We start from the raw sequence: 19,279 nt of genomic DNA on the forward strand, positions 1-19,279 counted from the left end.
AGTGTTTTGTTGCCAGAGCTGGGATGATGGCTGCATTTTTAAAAAAAAAAAAAAAACAATACTTTGAGACCCTAGGAATGGCCACCACTCAAACTTCCCTTTTCATTCATTGATCCAACAAATAATTGTTGAATACCTACTATTTGCCAAATATAAGGAACCCATTTGCCAGTGAACAGGGGACGAGACCCCTTCCCCCTGAGCTTCATTCTGGTGGCAGGTAGAATATTCCAGTGGGAGAGGACTGACCCTGGACCCCTGCATGTCACTGATAGGCTCTGGGAACCAGCCCACTCCTTTCTCGCAGGACAGTGAGAAGAGTCAGTAAATAAGAACCGCAGACTCATTTTCCAGTCAGGTTCTGGAGGAGCAAAGACAAGAGCTGCCCTATCCTCATACTCGCCTCAACTCAATCCCGTGCCCTGCTGGAGGGAGGAAATGGCATGGCCACGGCGCGTGGTGGCTCCAAAACAGAGACTAGATGACCCTCAGTCTCAGGGATGCCCTCTGGCCAGAATGTTCCTGGGGAAGATGGCCTCAGGATGGTGGTGACAGGGCATGATTAACCGCCTGTATCGTGTTGGTCTGTATAGAACAGCTTTGGGAACTTGTACAAGAAAGTGACCTTCTTTTGTCTCCATTTCCTCTTCTGAACAATGAGCTTAATAAGAGTAGTTGCCTCCTGGGGTCATTCCAAGAATGAAGTGAGGTGATACCCGTAACGCACCCAGACCAGAGCCCAGAGTGTGTTGGGTGCCAAGCCACCCCCAGCCGTGTTATTACGATGAACAAAAGGAGAGTCTTCGCTGTTACAGCCCTGTCCTTTAAGAGGGAAAAGAACGTGCAAATTAAATGATTAACTCACACTGACCATGACGATATTCTCTATAACCATACCAGGATGTTGAAGTTGTAGTTTTCACAGAGGAACGTTGGGAGCAACCTGTCCGCCCCGTGCGAGAACTGGCTAAGAGTATTATATCATTGCTGGAGAATACCACTACTATTCAACCACAGAAATTACACTATGAAGGCCAGGTTGCTTCCTGGAAACTTTATATGATATAACAGTACGTGAGGAAAGCAGGACACAAAATTGCATGTACAGCAGGATTTAAATAAAGTAAAAACCTGCATTAAATACAATAAAAACTTGGAAAGGAACAGGGAAAAAAGCAATTGGATGGGGCACCAAGACTAGGGGTGACTTATTCCTCCACTATTGTTGGACTGTCGTGAAAGTAATAAATCAAATTTCAGAATGTCAAAAGAGAAGGGCTCAGTGACATGATGGCCAAATATAACAAGTCGTGTCTGCCATCGAGGCTGAAATGTTTGAGAGGAGGAGCCATGTTGGTCCAAGTCCTACCCTACATGATCCAGCAACCGTGAAGTGGAGGAATGGCCTTTCCATTTCTTGCTGGTTGTTGGGACAACTGTCAGCTCTGTGAGTCTGGTCTGGACCCCACGGCCTCCTTTCCTGCCAGCCCCTGCCTGTGGTTGGTGCCAGTTGTGCCCGTGCCTCGGTGGCAGCCTGTGTGCCTGCTGGTCCTGCCTGGGAGGCCTCTCATCTGCCCAGCAAATGTACCTGCTCTCCAGGCCCCTATCCTGACCCCTGTCCCACCACCTGCTCCCAGGGACACCGTCTGCACTGCTGTGTCTTCCTGCTTCCTGCCTAGCTCCATTTTGGTTAAAACTGGGACCAGCTGCTACATATAACAGAAAACCCAAATAATGGGGCTAAACCCCTTCAGGTGTCTCCCTCGTGCAGAGAATATCACGGTCCCCTCTCCCGTCCCACTCAGGCTCAGGCTCCTCCACTGTCTCTGCTCCTCCTCAAGGTCACCACATGTCTAGGTGGCCATGGGGACTCGGCCATCACTTTCCCATCCCAGCATGTTCTCAGCAGGGCCCTGACCCTTTAGTGGACTTCCTGATCCGCACAGAACACTTCACTGTATCTCACAGCTAGAGCAGAGTCACAGGGCTGCCCCACTGGTGATGGAAGGAGGTAAACACACTCTGAGCCCGCTTAAGCTCTGGAGTAAAGAAAGCTGTGTTTTGTGTGGCCCTTTTCCACACAAAATGCAAGGGACATCCTGTCGCTGAGAAAGGAGATCATGGAGGTGGGTTCTCTGACATGACCCCTCCGCTCTATTCCCCACCCAGCCCCCGGCCTGCATATGAGACAAAGATTCCAGTGCAGGCAGCTGATCTGGGAAATCCAGGCAGTCAGGGGGTGGCACAGGAGAGGGAGGATGGCCGGCGAAGGGTGTGCTGTTGAGGAGAGCCAGTGAAGGGGACATAGCACAGGACACCCCAGGGACGCAATCTGAACACTCTAGCCAACAGGACTTGGTTCTGGGACAATTAATGAGACAAAAAGAGAGATGGAAGGAAACCTCTACATCAAAAAGCAAAATGACTTGGCCAGGTAGCTCAGAGCGTGGTTGGTTAGAGCGAGGAGCGAAGTGACCTTAACACCAAGGTCGAGGGTTTGGATCCCATGCCGGCCAGCCACCAAATACATAGTCACATAAGTAAATAGTAAAACAACTTAAAAGATGTCATAACTAATGGGTGGACCCAATTATATTCCAATTCAAACAAGCTGTTAAAAAATGGTGCCAATGATGATGCCATGAGACGTGTGGACAGCCTGGATATTTGATGACATCAGGGGATCACTGTTTAGGGTTTGTAAGGGGTGATGACGGTGTGATGCGTTTGTGCCTTGCTTTGTTTTCTAGTATTTCTTGTCGCCTAGAGATACACTCTGACACAGTCACAGTGAGGTGACACATGAAGGGGTTTCCATGTCACATGGGGTGGGGGACAGACAGGGTTGGGGCCAGGGTTGGAGCGAGATGGCCCGAGAGAGTGGCCGCTCCTGTGCACTGAGCTCTTCCCTGTGAGCTCGTGAGTGTTCACAATTTTCCACGGTGGAAAGCTGCAACCTCCTGGCCTTCCCGTGGCCTGCACACTGTGGCCCTGTCTGGGCACTGCTGGTCTTCATCCCCTCCCTTCACGGCTCCAGCAACACCAGCCCGCTGTCCTGGCCATGCCCAGCTCCACTTCTGAGGCCTTGAACTGGATCCTTGGGTTATTTTTCTGTCGCTTCAGAAACAAATGACCACAGACCTCTGTGGCTTAGAGCAACGCACATTTATCCTTTTACAGCTGTGGAGGTCAGAGTCTGGGGTCCAGGTGCAGGCAGGGCTGGTTCCTCCTGCAGGTCCAGGGGGGACATGTTTCCTGCCTCTTCCGGCTCCTAGAGGCGCCTGTCACTGGGCTCGTCCACTGTCAAAGCCAGCAGCATGCGTCCTGTGTCTCTCCTGCCTCCACTTCCACCCTCCTGTCTTCTCTTTGACTTTGACCCTCCCACCTCCATCTTACGAGGACGCCAGGATCACATGGGGCCACCTGGATTATCCAGGATGATCCCCATCTCAGGGCCCTTAGCTTCATCCCACCTGCAGAGCCCCTTCTTCTGCATCAGGTAACACACTCACAGGTCCTGAGATGAGGACGGGGGTGTCTTTGGGGCCATCTTTCAGCCCAGCACACTCCTGCTCCTCCCTTGACTTGCTGGTTCCCCAGACAGCTCCAGCTCACCCTTCACTTACCTTCAGCCTCTGCCCTAAGCCCTCCCCATCTGAGGGGCCTGGCCAGCCACTGTGCTGATGACATGCCCCCATCCCTCTCCTACATCTCTCTTCGTGGCCTCATCGCCAGCACCTCGTTCACACTTCACGTTTGTCCCCTCTTTGTGGTCTTCCCTCACTGAGATGTATGCTCCATGGTGCAGGTGCACTTGGACATGGAAGAACTCAGTTAGATCGGCACCTGGTGCGTCACAGGCACTCCATCAAAAGTGTCGCCTGAGTGAGTTAACGAATGCCAGCTGGCCCTCACCTCCTAGAACGTCACCAGCTCATCTGTGCAAGCAGAGGTCTCCGTGGGCGCATCCCTGCTCTCAGTGGCCAGGCAGTGCCTGGCTCCCGGCCAGCCAAGTGGCCTCCCCTATGGCCCGAGCCACATGCAGGCCACTAGAGTAGCTGGGTGGCCATCACACCTGCTAGGGAACACCAGCAGGGGGACGGGAGAGGAGGAGACAAGGGGGGCTTTCTCTCCTGTAGGCCTGAGGTGGGCTCAGAGCNCTCTGTGAGTCTGGTCTGGACCCCACGGCCTCCTTTCCTGCCAGCCCCTGCCTGTGGTTGGTGCCAGTTGTGCCCGTGCCTCGGTGGCAGCCTGTGTGCCTGCTGGTCCTGCCTGGGAGGCCTCTCATCTGCCCAGCAAATGTACCTGCTCTCCAGGCCCCTATCCTGACCCCTGTCCCACCACCTGCTCCCAGGGACACCGTCTGCACTGCTGTGTCTTCCTGCTTCCTGCCTAGCTCCATTTTCAAATCCAGAATCCCTCCCACTTTCTTAACAGCATTCAATCTAGAACAAAACCCCACTTCTTTAGAACCTCCCCAACCTCCCAGTCAAAAGCACATGTTATTAGTTTCTTTCTAGCACCCCGTGCTGAGATGCCCCACGGTTCCCACGGTATGGATTCTCTCTTGCTGCCTCAACGGGAAAACCCGCCTTGTTCACCTACAGGTATGTTCCTGCAGCCTCCAGCTGGAGGACGTGCTCAGAACAGACGGGCATGCACCTCAGTTACCGTCACTGCAACCACCTAGCTTGGCTGTCAAGAACACTGTGAATTTGGAAGGAAGACAAATGCAACCACCAGAGCTGTCATTGGGCCCCAGTCCCTGGCATCATCAGATGTGAACCTCAGTGTCACAGAAGAAGCGTTGCCAACAGAGCAGCCACCTGCCACAGAGCCCGGCAGCAGCAACCGTGGCTGGCTTGCTGCCTGTTGGGGGAAGAAAGTTTTAAAGGAAGCCAGTCATGTGCTCCCATGAGTCTATGGCTGCTCTCACACTGCAACAGCACCACGGAAGAGTTGAGACGGAAGCCACGTGGCCCACAAAGCAAAAATTATGCACTACCTGGCCCTTTTCAGAAGAAGTCTGTCGCTTCAGAAACAAATGACCACAGACCTCTGTGGCTTAGAGCAACGCACATTTATCCTTTTACAGCTGTGGAGGTCAGAGTCTGGGGTCCAGGTGCAGGCAGGGCTGGTTCCTCCTGCAGGTCCAGGGGGGACATGTTTCCTGCCTCTTCCGGCTCCTAGAGGCGCCTGTCACTGGGCTCGTCCACTGTCAAAGCCAGCAGCATGCGTCCTGTGTCTCTCCTGCCTCCACTTCCACCCTCCTGTCTTCTCTTTGACTTTGACCCTCCCACCTCCATCTTACGAGGACGCCAGGATCACATGGGGCCACCTGGATTATCCAGGATGATCCCCATCTCAGGGCCCTTAGCTTCATCCCACCTGCAGAGCCCCTTCTTCTGCATCAGGTAACACACTCACAGGTCCTGAGATGAGGACGGGGGTGTCTTTGGGGCCATCTTTCAGCCCAGCACACTCCTGCTCCTCCCTTGACTTGCTGGTTCCCCAGACAGCTCCAGCTCACCCTTCACTTACCTTCAGCCTCTGCCCTAAGCCCTCCCCATCTGAGGGGCCTGGCCAGCCACTGTGCTGATGACATGCCCCCATCCCTCTCCTACATCTCTCTTCGTGGCCTCATCGCCAGCACCTCGTTCACACTTCACGTTTGTCCCCTCTTTGTGGTCTTCCCTCACTGAGATGTATGCTCCATGGTGCAGGTGCACTTGGACATGGAAGAACTCAGTTAGATCGGCACCTGGTGCGTCACAGGCACTCCATCAAAAGTGTCGCCTGAGTGAGTTAACGAATGCCAGCTGGCCCTCACCTCCTAGAACGTCACCAGCTCATCTGTGCAAGCAGAGGTCTCCGTGGGCGCATCCCTGCTCTCAGTGGCCAGGCAGTGCCTGGCTCCCGGCCAGCCAAGTGGCCTCCCCTATGGCCCGAGCCACATGCAGGCCACTAGAGTAGCTGGGTGGCCATCACACCTGCTAGGGAACACCAGCAGGGGGACGGGAGAGGAGGAGACAAGGGGGGCTTTCTCTCCTGTAGGCCTGAGGTGGGCTCAGAGCAGCAGGATGAACCAGACTCTCTGGTCAGCACACAATGTGCTCCAGACCACCTGTCTGTAAGCAGCCCCGCCCAAAAGCCCACGCCCCCTCCGCGTCCTGCTTTGGTTCTTGGAGCCTCTTACAGTAAAACTTCCACAAAGGATGACCTCCGTTCTTCTCTCCATCTCCTCTCCTCCAGCTGTCTCCTTAATCCACGCCAAATACACTTCCTCCTCTACCGCTCTCCCAGGAAGCCTCCACAGACCCAGAGCCCCACTGGTCACGTCCTGCACTCCTGTCGCCTGTGCTTGTCCCTGCACAGCTCCTGTGCAGCTTACACTCGGCCCTACTGAGCCCGCTTCTCCCTCGATCTGCACGCAGCCCTTCCTGCTGCTTTCCCGCCTCTCCTCCATCCTGGCCTCCAACGACTCCTCTGCCCCAGGCCCGGGGCCCCCTCCCTCCCTCTACCACACCTGCAGTTTAAATGCCACCCCGGGGTTTTCACACGAATCCCAGCCCCCGCCTCCGAGCTCCAGCAGCCAATGCCCAACTCCATCAACATCCTGCATCTTTACACAGTGTCAACTCCATCTCAGGTATAACTACTATTGTTGAAAATGATACTAATAACAACCGGAATCTTCCCCATCTCCTCCAACGGAACCATCATCTATTCGAGAGTTTGACTAAGATGGCTGGATTCTGCCTTATTTCCCTCTTCCACTCCTGCAACTAAGTCCCTAAGGCTCTGTCTCTAAAGTGTCGTTTGAATCCACCCCTCTCCACCACCTGTTACTACCCTAGACTCCTGCACTGTTTATCATCATCACAGTGCTTTCCTAAATTCCAAATTACACAGTTATTTCTTGCTATATGCTCCTTGGTGGCAGAAGCCAATCGCGTATACCAGTACCCTGCTCACCCCAGCATGCCTCCCCCACCCCACTCCTTACTGGAACAGAGCAGGCATCCCTCCTTGGCGCTTCCACGGACCCAGCATGTTCTTTTCCTGTTGAGATCGCCTGTCCAATGCCAGGGACAGCCTCAGCTTGTCCCTGTGGTCTCAGAGTAAACATTCCTCAAGCCCCTTTCACTCTCCAACGTATCTCCATTTAAACAACCAATTATACAGGCAAAGACTATGACCCATTCACATGTGTCTTTGTTACCAGCAGTGATTGGCATGTAAATAAACATGTGCTAAGTCATGAATGCAAGAATGGCCTGCCGTGAGATCAAGAATGCTTGAAAGACCTGGGAACGATTCTATGCCCGTGAGCTGGCATTCTCTCCCGGCAAGAGAAAAGTCTCTGTGGTCTGTGGGCCTTGTGGTCTTAGAAGTCCCCTAAGGCTATTCTCACGCCACCTGGGAGAGCCAAGCTTTACCTTCACACAAGCGGTTCAGCCTCTGGGGACCCAAGGCCTGCGATGGCTGGTGACAGACACACTGGTAGGAGCCCTCCGTGTTCACACACAGTTCCCTTCCTGAGCAGGTGTTGAGTGTGTCATAGAAACACTCGTTCACATCTGTTGGAAAGAAGAGGCGAGAACATTTTTCAGAGTCATAACTGCCCTGGCGTTCTGCTCCACCTTCATGCACGTATCCTTCATGGATCACCCCTGTGATCCTGGGGGGTGACCACGTCACAGCCCCATGTGGCCCTGGTCCTCTGCATGGCCACTCATAGCCAGGCAGGGATGTGCCCATCCCCAAGCAGCCCCACCTGCTCCTGGGTGGCTGCTGCAGCCTGAACAGATCACTGAGGGCTCGACTGAACTGGGAAAGAAAACCAGAGCCAAAGGCACTCACAGCTGGCCCATTGTTCTCCCATCAGACAGAAGCAGCCTCCAGAGCACCACCCTCAGACAGGGCCACTTCACAATCATATCTAAGCACAGACAGGGATAAGCTCACGTGTCACCCGCAAGTTACCAACCCCCTTCTCTTCGCCAAAGGGAGTGAGTATTATTTCCCTACCAAGTGTAGCTTATCCTCATGCAATTTTCCCCTCCCTGTAGATAAGATTTATTGAGACACCAAATCCAGAATCCCTCCCACTTTCTTAACAGCATTCAATCTAGAACAAAACCCCACTTCTTTAGAACCTCCCCAACCTCCCAGTCAAAAGCACATGTTATTAGTTTCTTTCTAGCACCCCGTGCTGAGATGCCCCACGGTTCCCACGGTATGGATTCTCTCTTGCTGCCTCAACGGGAAAACCCGCCTTGTTCACCTACAGGTATGTTCCTGCAGCCTCCAGCTGGAGGACGTGCTCAGAACAGACGGGCATGCACCTCAGTTACCGTCACTGCAACCACCTAGCTTGGCTGTCAAGAACACTGTGAATTTGGAAGGAAGACAAATGCAACCACCAGAGCTGTCATTGGGCCCCAGTCCCTGGCATCATCAGATGTGAACCTCAGTGTCACAGAAGAAGCGTTGCCAACAGAGCAGCCACCTGCCACAGAGCCCGGCAGCAGCAACCGTGGCTGGCTTGCTGCCTGTTGGGGGAAGAAAGTTTTAAAGGAAGCCAGTCATGTGCTCCCATGAGTCTATGGCTGCTCTCACACTGCAACAGCACCACGGAAGAGTTGAGACGGAAGCCACGTGGCCCACAAAGCAAAAATTATGCACTACCTGGCCCTTTTCAGAAGAAGTCTGCCAACCCCTGACATAGACAAGAAACAAACAAAAACAGATTATTTGTCTCAGAAACAAGGCCACATCTATGCGTGTTACCAAGTACAAACCCAGCTTTGTACAAATTGTGCTGAAAGAGTCATCTCAGGATGAGGAAGTCTTTGGCAAGGGTGGAAACGAGGTGGCAGGGAAATTCAGGGACCCAAGGAAGGGAAGAAACAAGGTGTTCCTGTGTTGCCCTGGGATTTGCCCTCCAGTGCCAACCCTGCGAGAAGAGAGGCAGGCGCGAGGGCAGAGGAGGAATGGAGAGGAGGAGAGCAGAGAGGGGTGTTGGAGCAACATGAGTTCTGAGTCTGTCCTTGGGAGCTTGGAGAGCAAACTTGGTATGGTTCAGAAGGAGCTCGTGTTACAGCAGATCATGCCATGCCTGAGGGATCCACACACCTGAACAGGTCATCCCTCCGTCCTGGACATAGTAAACCTCCTTTAGAGCGTGAGGGACTGGCTCTAGCCCAAGAATCCACCTAGCACCTGAGCTGTTCAGGCCCCCTAGGTAGCCTCCCCCAAAGGGAGGACAGAGGGGAACACAACCTTGCACCTTGACGTTGACCACTTCATAGACACGCTTCGTGATGTCAGCCAGCACGGCAGAGACGTTGGCCACAGGCAGCAGCTGTGGCAGGCCCAGCAACAGCTGCGACACCGTGGTGGAGGTGTCCCCCATGGTCGAGTGCAGGTGGTGGACAGCCGAGTCCAGTGGCTGTAAGGCACTGGTAACCTGTGAAACCAGAATCAGCATCGCACTGTGGGAGGGCATCCCCATCAGACAGACGAGACTGAGGTCCGGAGAAGCTCGAGTCAATTGTACACACACACACACACACATGCACATACACACACACCATGCTCCTCTAAAGAAAAGAACCTCTACACTATTTTTACAGGTTGAGCACACCAAATAGAAAAATCCAAAATTCAAAACGCTCCAAAATCCAAAACTTTTTGAGAGCCAACATGATGCTCAAAGGAAATTCACTGGGGCATTTCAGAGTTTGGATTTTCAGATTAAGGATGCTCAACTGGTATGTATTCTGCAAATATTCTAAAAAGAAAAAAAAATCCCAAACCCCAAACACTTCTGGTCCCAAGCATTTTGAATAAGGTGTATTCAACTATAGATCTGTGAGCATCCCAATGAAAGCTCTGAAAGCCAGAATTATAAATAATTTTGCAACACTGGTTGCCATGGGTTGAATTGTGCCCACAAAATTCATATGTTAAAATCCTAACCTTTAGTACCTCAAAATGTGACCTTATTGGAGATAGGGTCGTTACAGAGGCAGTCAAGTTAAGATAAAGTCATTAGGATGGACCTGATCCAACATGACTGGTGTCCTTATAAAAAGGGGAAGTTTAGATATGAACAAGCACAGAGGGAAGATGCCATCTGCAAGTCACGGAGAGAGGCCTGGAGCTCTCTCTGCTCTTAGTAAGAACCAACCCTGATGACACCTTGGAATTGCGACAGAATAAATTTCTTTTGTTTAAGTCCCCCAGTTGGTGGTGCTTTGTTATGGCAGCCACAAGAAACTCCTAGAGCAGTCACCCCCAGGACCTCTCTGTTCCCCACCCTTGCCAAAACCAAGGGTCTCTTGGAGCTGATGACAGAGAGAACTAGAGGTCAAAAGCCATGGTCTTATCTTGTACACATCTGGGGCATTTTTTTTTTTTTTTTGAGGCTTAATGATCCCTTTCTCATTTCCTATGAATTCTTTTTATTTCAGCCTAGTAACTTGAAATCTCAACCTTTGTGAAGCCAGGCAAATCTGCAACTGCCCAGCCAGGCCTGTGTCAACAGAACAGACTTTGCCAGCAAACCCCAAGTCTCCATTGGGAACCAAAAGGAGGCTTGGAGAGAGTGAAGTCCTTCTCGGCAGATGTGAAACCCCTTCCCAGGAGGAGGTGCAGTTAGTAATTTAGAAGGACAGAATAGAGAACGAGCCCTGGCCTCATGGAACCCCTCATTCAGAGCAGAAACAAGCACGGAGCCTGCGCAGGGCAGGCGGCTCCCCCGGGGAGGCAATGTTAGCCCCGCCCGCATGAGCAGACAGCAGGCGGCACACGCAGCGTTTGCAGTAGCGATGATGACTGCACCGCCTCAGAGGCCACGCGCACCAGGAGCCTCTTCATGCTCTTACCTGTACCAACTATTGGACCCTCACAACTGCTGTCTCACGCAGGACTACGGCTATTTCTGTTTAATGGAGGGTGTATCTAAGATACCGAGAGGTTGGAAACTTGCCCAAAGTCACACAGCTGGCGAGTGGCTACACTGTGATTTTAACCCCGGCAGGGTCGCTAAGGAGAAACAGAAATCACTCCCCGCTGGGTTGCACACACCTCTCAAGCACTTATGCCGGACAGAGGCCCAGATAAGGCGAGTGTGTTCACCACAGGTTCTGGGCTGCCCACCAGCCAGTCTAAAGACTAAGGAGAGACCCAGCTCCAGGTCTGACACCGTGACACCCAGGCACACATGGCACACACCACTGGGATCTGAAGGGCAGGCAGGACCAGATACACGAGGAGCAGAATGGACGTGTGGGGCCTCTGGCTCAACATTATTAAGCATTTCAAGGAGACAGCAGAGCATGTGCCAAGCTCAGGACCCTTCTGAGGGGCCCTGTCCACAGCTGGCCCCGAGGTCAACCACCGCTCAGGGAAGGCCCCATTGGGTGACGCAGTGCCCTGCCCACACTGGGGCTCCCAAGATCGAGGGAGACACTGATGCTCTGGAGAATGTGAGCTACCAATTGTGGTTCCCAACCAGGGGGATTGCCCCAAGGGACAGGGGAAATGTCTGGAGACATTTTTGGTTGTCGCCATGGGGCGGTGCTCCTGGCTTCTGTGCGTGGAGGCCAGGGCTGCTGCCAACCATCCTGCAGCACCCCACAGAGAGCACTTGGGCCCAAAGCAGCAATGGTGCCAGGAGAGAGCCCTGGTCTACAAGTTCCCATCTCAGCGCACTGCAGGATGCTGCAGAACTCCATAAAGCGGGGCCAGAATTTCAGGGATTTGGGAATGAGATTCGTGGGGGCAGAACTTCGGGGCTCAGGCTGACTTTACTGGGACACCCTTGTGTTCCGTGTTGTATACCACGAGGTAGGACTTAACAAAGTTATGTAGCAAAATCCATCCAACAACATGCCTTGAATTGTGTACATTCTAGTGCATTTAAATTATTCCTCAAATCTGGCTCAGTCAGTCATTTTGGGACCACTCGGGAATGTCCCCTCCTGACCCCCGTTCCCTTCCTTGCCCTCACCCCCGGGGGCTACCTGCTGTGGAGAGAAGCGTGCCATGTACTCCCTGACCTTCCCACCTACCAAGGAGTACAGCAGGCGCATGTGATCCAGGAGCCTGGGGTCCACCTGCTTGAGCTCCTGGAAGTCCATCTTCACCAGCATGGTCACATTGTACCAGAAGCTCACTAGGTTCCTCTCGGGAGCTGCACGGGAGCAAATACCAAGGAGTTACAGGCCCCAGGACAGGGTGGGACCACCAGAGGCCAGCAGAGCAGAGAGGAGAATTGGAGGCCTGGAAAGCAATTACCTCCTGCATTAAGACACCTACAAGGGGACAGGTGGGAATCCCCACTTCCTGCCCTTCCCTCCCCACCCTCCCGAAGACCACGAAGACCACTGGCCCAGCCAGCAGCAGGCCAGCACGGTTGGAAGGCTGGGCCCACAGCCCTGCGCCTTCCCTTGAAGAGCTGGATGCACTCAGGGTGTAAAGATGTCCTGTAGTCCTCAGTGTAGTACATGATATTGTTAAACAAAATTCTTATGCACTATGCCATTATTCTATTTACACCACTAATGTTGAACAGTATGATATATAATAGTATACAGTAGTATATGATACACATAACATGGTACATACTACATAATATATTATTGTATGTAATGTGCACTTTATAATACTATATACAACATATTATGTGACAGGTCTTTAAAAGGATCATGGAAACATTCGTATTGTCTTACAATTCCATTTTTCCATGAACTTCTTGAAGTGCCTTTGTATATAATATACATCCTACGTAACACATTGGATATGATGTACACTATGTAATACTATATATAACATATATGTACTATAATGCATAGTTTAGTAGCATAGTTAATACATAGTACTATAATATAGCAGCACTTGATATTGATATTATCATATTACTATGTACTATAATAACAGAATATATATAGTAGTATTAGTGTGTGTGCATATATCTCTCTCCCTAGCTCTGAACCTCAGATGACCATTCTCCTCAGTGTAGGCCCAGTCAAGAGAGAACTTTCCAGACAGGCAGGTGGCCCACAGGGTCCTGTGGTGGGTGCTGGGGGAGCATGGCAGCCCCCTGCAATGGCTCATGAGTGGCCAGCCTCACACCTCCCTCCGTGAGATGCTTCAGCTTCCCACTCATGCACCAGAGTGCCTAGAGCTTCTCCAGAAATACTGGGGAGACTTAGGTCTCTGCTCTACGAGGAATATTTTCTCATTTCAGGGCATCCGAGAGAACCCTTGGCTCTTCTCCCCTGAGATTTCAGTGACCAGATGTTGACAGAAACTGCCTAAGAGCAGACTCTGCCCATGTGCACAGTGGCAGCTCCTGGTGAAATTGGGCTGCTGCTTCTAGAAACCCACCGTTCCCACACTTTCACCCAGATCACAGCCTCACTGGAGACCTCACTTTGCTGCAGGTCTCCTCTGTGTCCCTACCTTGAGGCATGGGGGCCACACAGTGGTGGCCCCCTGACCAGGGGCAGCACTTCTGAAGTCCAGGACAGTCGGTGTCCAAGCCACACAGGGAGGTGGACGGTGTGGGCCCCACCATCGGGCAGACCCCAGGTCTCGATGCAAATTCCCCAGACCGATTCAGGGCTGGGGAAAAATGATACAATTATTGATGCTGAAAATTAAAAAAACAAAAATCTTCGATGAGCTGCAGAGGCACTGCACCTGCACCCTTGCTGGCACTGGGCTCTGCCTGTGGTTCCTAGAGTGCCAGTGGGGCCTGCTCAGACCTGGGCAGCCACCCACCCCCTTGGAGGTCCTGGGCTTCCCTTCTTCCTCTGGGCCTCAGAAGTCCAGGTGCAAGGGGCTCCACCACACCCTGAGAGGTCCCCTTGCTCCTCAAGTCCTAATAGCTTACTCATTCATAGTTATTTGATATTTATTGAGTACCTACTATGTTCCTGCCGCAATGCTAGGTGCCCAGGACTCAGCAGTGGGCTGAGGACAAAGTCCCTACCTTCAGGAAGCCTATGTTCCAGTGGGGGTCAAGCATGCACATCGGTCAGGTGGGATGTGAGCCACGGGGGACAGAGCAGGCCAGGGGGCAGGTGGTCAGGGAAGGCCACTGTGAGAAGTGCATATGCCGGGGCCGCAGGAAGCTCACAGCAGCCCCGACGCCTACCAGGCAGAGTGTGCACTGCAGCCCTTCAAAGGAGCCTGAGGAGCCCGGGGAACAGGAGAAGCAGAGCCACAGGGAGACCCTTCCTGTGCAAGGTGAGGGCCCTGGGGGCTTGGGGAGTTCAGTGGTGACGGTGACACTGTTGCTGCCCCCAGACCCCAGATTATTCTCACCAGCTCTGTGTCCCCATCTCCTGTGGCTTTCAGCTTGCCCTTGGGGCTAGAGCTGCCCCCCATGTGAAAAGCCCAGGAGCCTAGAGTTTCACAAGCCCCCCTCCCACCTGTAGCGAATGTCATGAAATTGCCCCCCAGCTCCACTGCATCCCCTCTGCAGTCCTGCTTCCTGGAGGCACCAGACAAGCACCGAGTCTGGTTTGCGTGGCAATGTTGAGCTCTGACTGCTGGAGAACAGCCTGTGGAGGTGGAGGGTCGGGGAGACTGTGATGCCCCAGGAGAGATATGGTGGAGGCTGGACCAGGGTGACGCTGTGTGGAGGCAGCGAGAAGGTCAGCCGCTGGGTGTGGTAGGTGGAGGTGCCCATAGGATGTGCTCATGGATGGGATGAGAGTGTCAGAGAAGGAGAAGCTACAGGAAGACTCCAAGGCTTCCAGCCTGGGCATCTGCTGGACTCCACTCCCAAGCCTGGAAAAGCAGTCACGAAAGGGTCGGGTGGACCAGGGATCTGCCGTGCACACGTGAAGTCTGACGTGTCTGCTGGGCACTCACACCGAGATGCACGGCAGCGTGGCATCCCCCCATAGTCAACTCATGCTGAGATCAGTCGGCCCAGGGCCTGGGTGCACTGTGTCCTGCATGAGCCCACCACCCGGCCCAACTCCACGCAGATGATGGACAGAGAAGTGTGGGCAAGCTGCCAAGGGAGGAGAAGATGGTGAGGGGCATGGGGTCAGGGATGGCTGCAGTCACCACGGGAGACATGGGGTCCTGGTGACCAGAACCTCGGCTGGGGGCCGGGGGAAGCCATGGTGGGCTTTTCAGAAAAAGGGCTTTTAGAGCTCTTAGACAGAGCTAAACTATCTGAGAATCTCCAGGACCCAAAGGGCAACTGGCCAGAAGTCAAGGGCACTGGTGTCTAGGGTGCAAAAAACACACAAGAGGAGGAGGCGAGAAGAAGCTGAACCAGGGAGACGTGGCAGGAATGCGAGCCGATGCAGCCAGAGATGCCATGGGCAGAGCCAGGACAGCCTGCCAGTGCACCCACGCCAAGAAGGTGGTGCTGGGCTCAGGACAGGAGAGGGCCTCGTTCCCCCAGGATGAAGGGAAGCTGAGAAGACGTGAGCTCAGAGAAGCTGAGGCAGCAGAGAAGGAAGCAGAAGGAAGGTCATGGGAATCCCGCTGAGCTCTGCAGCCTCAGCCCAGCCACCCTGAGGGCAGGCGACCTGCCACCTCAGTGCTCCTTGAGCCCATCAGGCTCAAGCCCAGCTTGTGTGTCTGCAGATGACCCACAGGACATCTAGAAGCTCAGTTCCAGGCCCCTCAAACTCCAGGACAGAGGCCAGGTGATAATCAAGCTCTGGAACCTCTCCACAAAGGTGGGAGAAGTGGCCGCGCCCTTCAGGAGGACTGGTGGGAATGGCCAGTGGCGGGGGCGCCGCCATGAGGGCTACAGTCCCGGGGACTCTTGGGTCCCCTGGGTTCTCTTCAGAATGCCCCACAACCCCCAAAAGAAAGTGTAGCCTTTGCTTCTGTTGGCAACAGATCACCAAGGTGGTTGCCTCAGTCAGGGCAGAGAAGGGGCAGCCTGAACTGCAGAACTCAGGAGCATCTGGGCACCCATCCTGCAGTTGGCTCATTCTGTTGATGTTCACATTTGGTGACGTTTACATTCGGTGACGTTCTCCTTTCCACATTGTCCCCTGCACACCCTTCATGATCTCATTGTCCAGGTGGCTATAACAATGTCTCCAGGTCCCAGAGAAGTGGCAATGCAGGGAATGGCTCTGGGGCATGAAACTGGATGTATGGAGCAGCCTGAGAGAGCAGCGCAGGGACAGAAATGGGGCCCTGAGATTGTAAGAGCCCGGAGGTCTTTGCTTCGTGTCCCATTGTCAAACCAATGGCCTCGAGGCTAAGCAGAGATGAGGACTACATGCAAGGCAGGATCCTGGGTCAGAACAAAGTCTTTAGGGGAACAAACAGTGAGTAGCAGAGACTTGATTAACGGTAATGCGCCAGCATTGGTTCCAAGGTTGGGACTAATGCACCCTAGTGGTGCCAGATGCGAACATTGGGGGAAACTGGGGAGGAGTATATGGGAACTATCTGCATGAGCTTTGCAATTTTCTGTAAATCCAAAACTGTTCTAAACTAAACAGTTCATTTAAATAAAAAGAAAATAGAGGCCAACCCTGCCCCCCCAAAAAATTTGGCTTCCAAATCGGGCTGCTTAATCATAGCAGAAGTGTCTTTGAGTGGATCTTCATCTTAATTTGGATGCTGCTGGGAATCCCCCTCCGTCCCTTGGAGCTGGCTCGCTCATGAGTGCCCAGAGAGAACAGTCAACAATTCCACCGCAGTAGGAAGATAAAAGTCTCCTTCTCCTTCTCCTTCCCTAATTCAAGGCAAACAATGAGCCAGAACTGCCCAGTGCCTGGCAACCCTGTTAGTCATGGCTCAGTGAGACGGCAGTAGAGATTTCTGTTTCAGCAACTGCGTCCCAGGCTCCCAGGGCTGAAGAATCAGATCAGCCGGGGGAATAGCCCCTCTCTTCTGCCTCTGTCCTTGGTATCCCTCGGCCTGGTCAGGACAGGAGGTTCTCACCAAAGGGCCCCTGGTCCTCAGCCAGAAGGAGAGGGAAGTTTGTGGGGAGTTTCCTGGTCCAATGGGGCCCTGGGATTGCCCAACGAGGGAGAGTTTGCCAAGGCGTTGAGCCTGTGCAGAAGGCTGTGCAGAACCGGGTGTCACTGGAGTTTGGGAGCATTGCCTAAGATGCCCGGGTCCACTTCTCAGAATTTTCCTGGGTACATAATCCAGCTTATGCGTAGCAGTGTTTCTATTGTATGATGTTCATCACAGAATTATTTATAATAATGCATAATTAGAAACAACTAAAAGAAGTGATAGGAAAGATTGCTCAATAAATGCTGAGACATCCATATGAGGTAATGTCATGTGGCCATTAAATCAGGCAGTGGAACAATATTTATTGACATGAAAGATGTTCTGGATAGATTGCTAAGTGGCTAAAGTGTGCTACAAAAGTCTTGGACAGGGTGGCCTTCCTCTTGTAAAATGTCTGCCCTGGATGAAGACTAGAAGAAAATGTCAACAGTGGTTATTGTTGGGTGGCGGTCTTTTGGGTAATTTCCCTCTGTTCTTTTCTGTGTTTCCACATTTTCTGTATGACTCATGTATTCATGTTTGTAGTTATTTAAAATACATACTTAAATAAAATAACGTATGACATATCATCTCATTCCCAATCCTGGGCTTAGAGAGCTGGAAAAGTTGTCTAGACTGAAAGTCACATCACATGTACGCTCTCAGCTCTCTTCCCTTTTTTGGATAACTGGCTGCTGAGTGGGAGGAGGAAGGGATGAGGCTGGCATCCTGCTGCTGCCTGGGGACTGAGACTCTGCAGCTCGGACCAGCAGGTGGCCCGGATGCAAGTCACCCCACATCGGGGCACCCGAGGCCTGGCCACAGCAGGAGAGGAACCTCCTACCCTTCTCTCCGGGTCCAGCTTTGTCCCTGGCTCGTGCTGTACAAACCAAGGCTGCAGTTCTCAGCTGGTCATTTGCCGACTCACTTCCAGCTACAAGCAGCCAACCTCTCATTGGCATCTCTGAACTTTCACTAAAAGAGCAGGCTTTGATCAAAAGGGCCAGGTGAGTGTAGAGGAGCTCTGCTGCCAGCATCCGGGCAATAAATACCTCCACCATAGGTAATAGTAAGCCACCATCAGCCCTGGCCTGTGATGAAGCACGCACTCAGCCACAGCCCACTTTCTCTCCTCTTCTTCCTCTGTCCTTCTGGGCTCCTGCCTCTCCTCTCCCCTCTGCTGTCAAGTGCCCCTCCTAAGACCTGAGGGGACCGTGTGCTGTCCCGCCCCAACTCAGCACCTCTGAAGGGCCTCTTCGGCCTCAGGGACAGACCCCTTCTCCTCGCTCCCAGCGTCCCCCAACCTCCTACACCGGCTGCGCCATCACTGTGGCTCCCAGAGCATCCCGCCCTTCTTGCCCACGGGACTCCCTCACTAGAACCTTCCTGCTCTCTCCTCACCCTGGTGAGGTCCTAATCAAAGATGCTGATGCTCCAAAAGTGGGGCTCTGGTCCCCCAAGAGGCATTTCCTGGTGGCTGTTTGTTGAGGGGAAAGATGAGGGGCAGGTGAGGGGAGGGGCTGCCTGCCATCCCTGACTTCTCCCCTGGGGATTGGCGTGTGCACCCTAGCAGGGTGGCAGCGGGCTAGGCAGGAAGGGCCATGCATTAGCCTCCATCTGCCCTTTGGCCCTGTGACCTCACCAGTCCTGAAAACAGCCCTCAGGTGGGAAGGAGTGTGGCCCTCACAGGTAAGACGGGGTGGGGCGGGGCAGCAGCGGATTCCACAGCTGGATTCTGTCTTTGAGGCCTACATGCTCAATGCCACCTCCCAGGAAGGGAGGCACCTCCCAGGGTGGGGCAGCAGCACCTGCAGCTCAGCTGCCAGCCTCTTTGTAGACAGGGAGTGCGGAAGGAGCAGTGTCAGGACAGGAGGTGTCCTTAGACCCGGCATCTGGGCAGGATGGCCAGGAGACAGCTCTCCCTACTGGTGCCCCTCTAGGGAAACAACGGAAAGATGAGACGGCCACCAGGCCTGCGTTCAGCTGCTCCCTCCGGGTTCTACTGGTGGTGGTGGCACTGATGATGGTGGCATTCTTTTACCCCTCTTGAAAGAGGTGCATGACTCTTAAATGGCTTGGCCCAGGCCCTCTGAATGGGCAGTGGGAAAGCGCCAGCCGCCCTCTCCTCTGGGAAATCACACTGGAAGCCTAAGAGAGGCCACTGTCATGACCGTTCAGCATGCCACAAAAACTCACCTTCTGCAGGTCTGCACTGACCCCAGACTCCACAACCTGACTCTTTGGTCTGGGGAGGAAGCAGACACCTTGGTCT

At 53.3% G+C, this 19,279-nt stretch overlaps 1 protein-coding gene across 1 annotated transcript; it reads right to left on the reverse strand.

The window, feature by feature from the left end:
• Positions 1–7,439: 7,439 nt before the first annotated feature.
• Positions 7,440–13,588, reverse strand: LOC103596740 (uromodulin-like 1; the record flags this gene model as incomplete). The annotated part of the gene is made up of 4 exons (XM_008580436.1): positions 13,474–13,588; positions 12,081–12,202; positions 9,286–9,472; positions 7,440–7,580 (listed from the first exon to the last, which is right to left on the reverse strand). Coding segments are annotated over exons 1-4 (565 nt in total), but the record flags the coding sequence as incomplete, so codon positions are not given.
• Between the last annotated feature and the right edge of the window lie 5,691 nt (positions 13,589–19,279).

This window comes from Galeopterus variegatus, unplaced genomic scaffold (genome assembly GCF_000696425.1).
Source record: "Galeopterus variegatus unplaced genomic scaffold, G_variegatus-3.0.2 Scaffold2094, whole genome shotgun sequence".
Classification (NCBI taxonomy): Eukaryota; Metazoa; Chordata; class Mammalia; order Dermoptera; family Cynocephalidae; genus Galeopterus; species Galeopterus variegatus.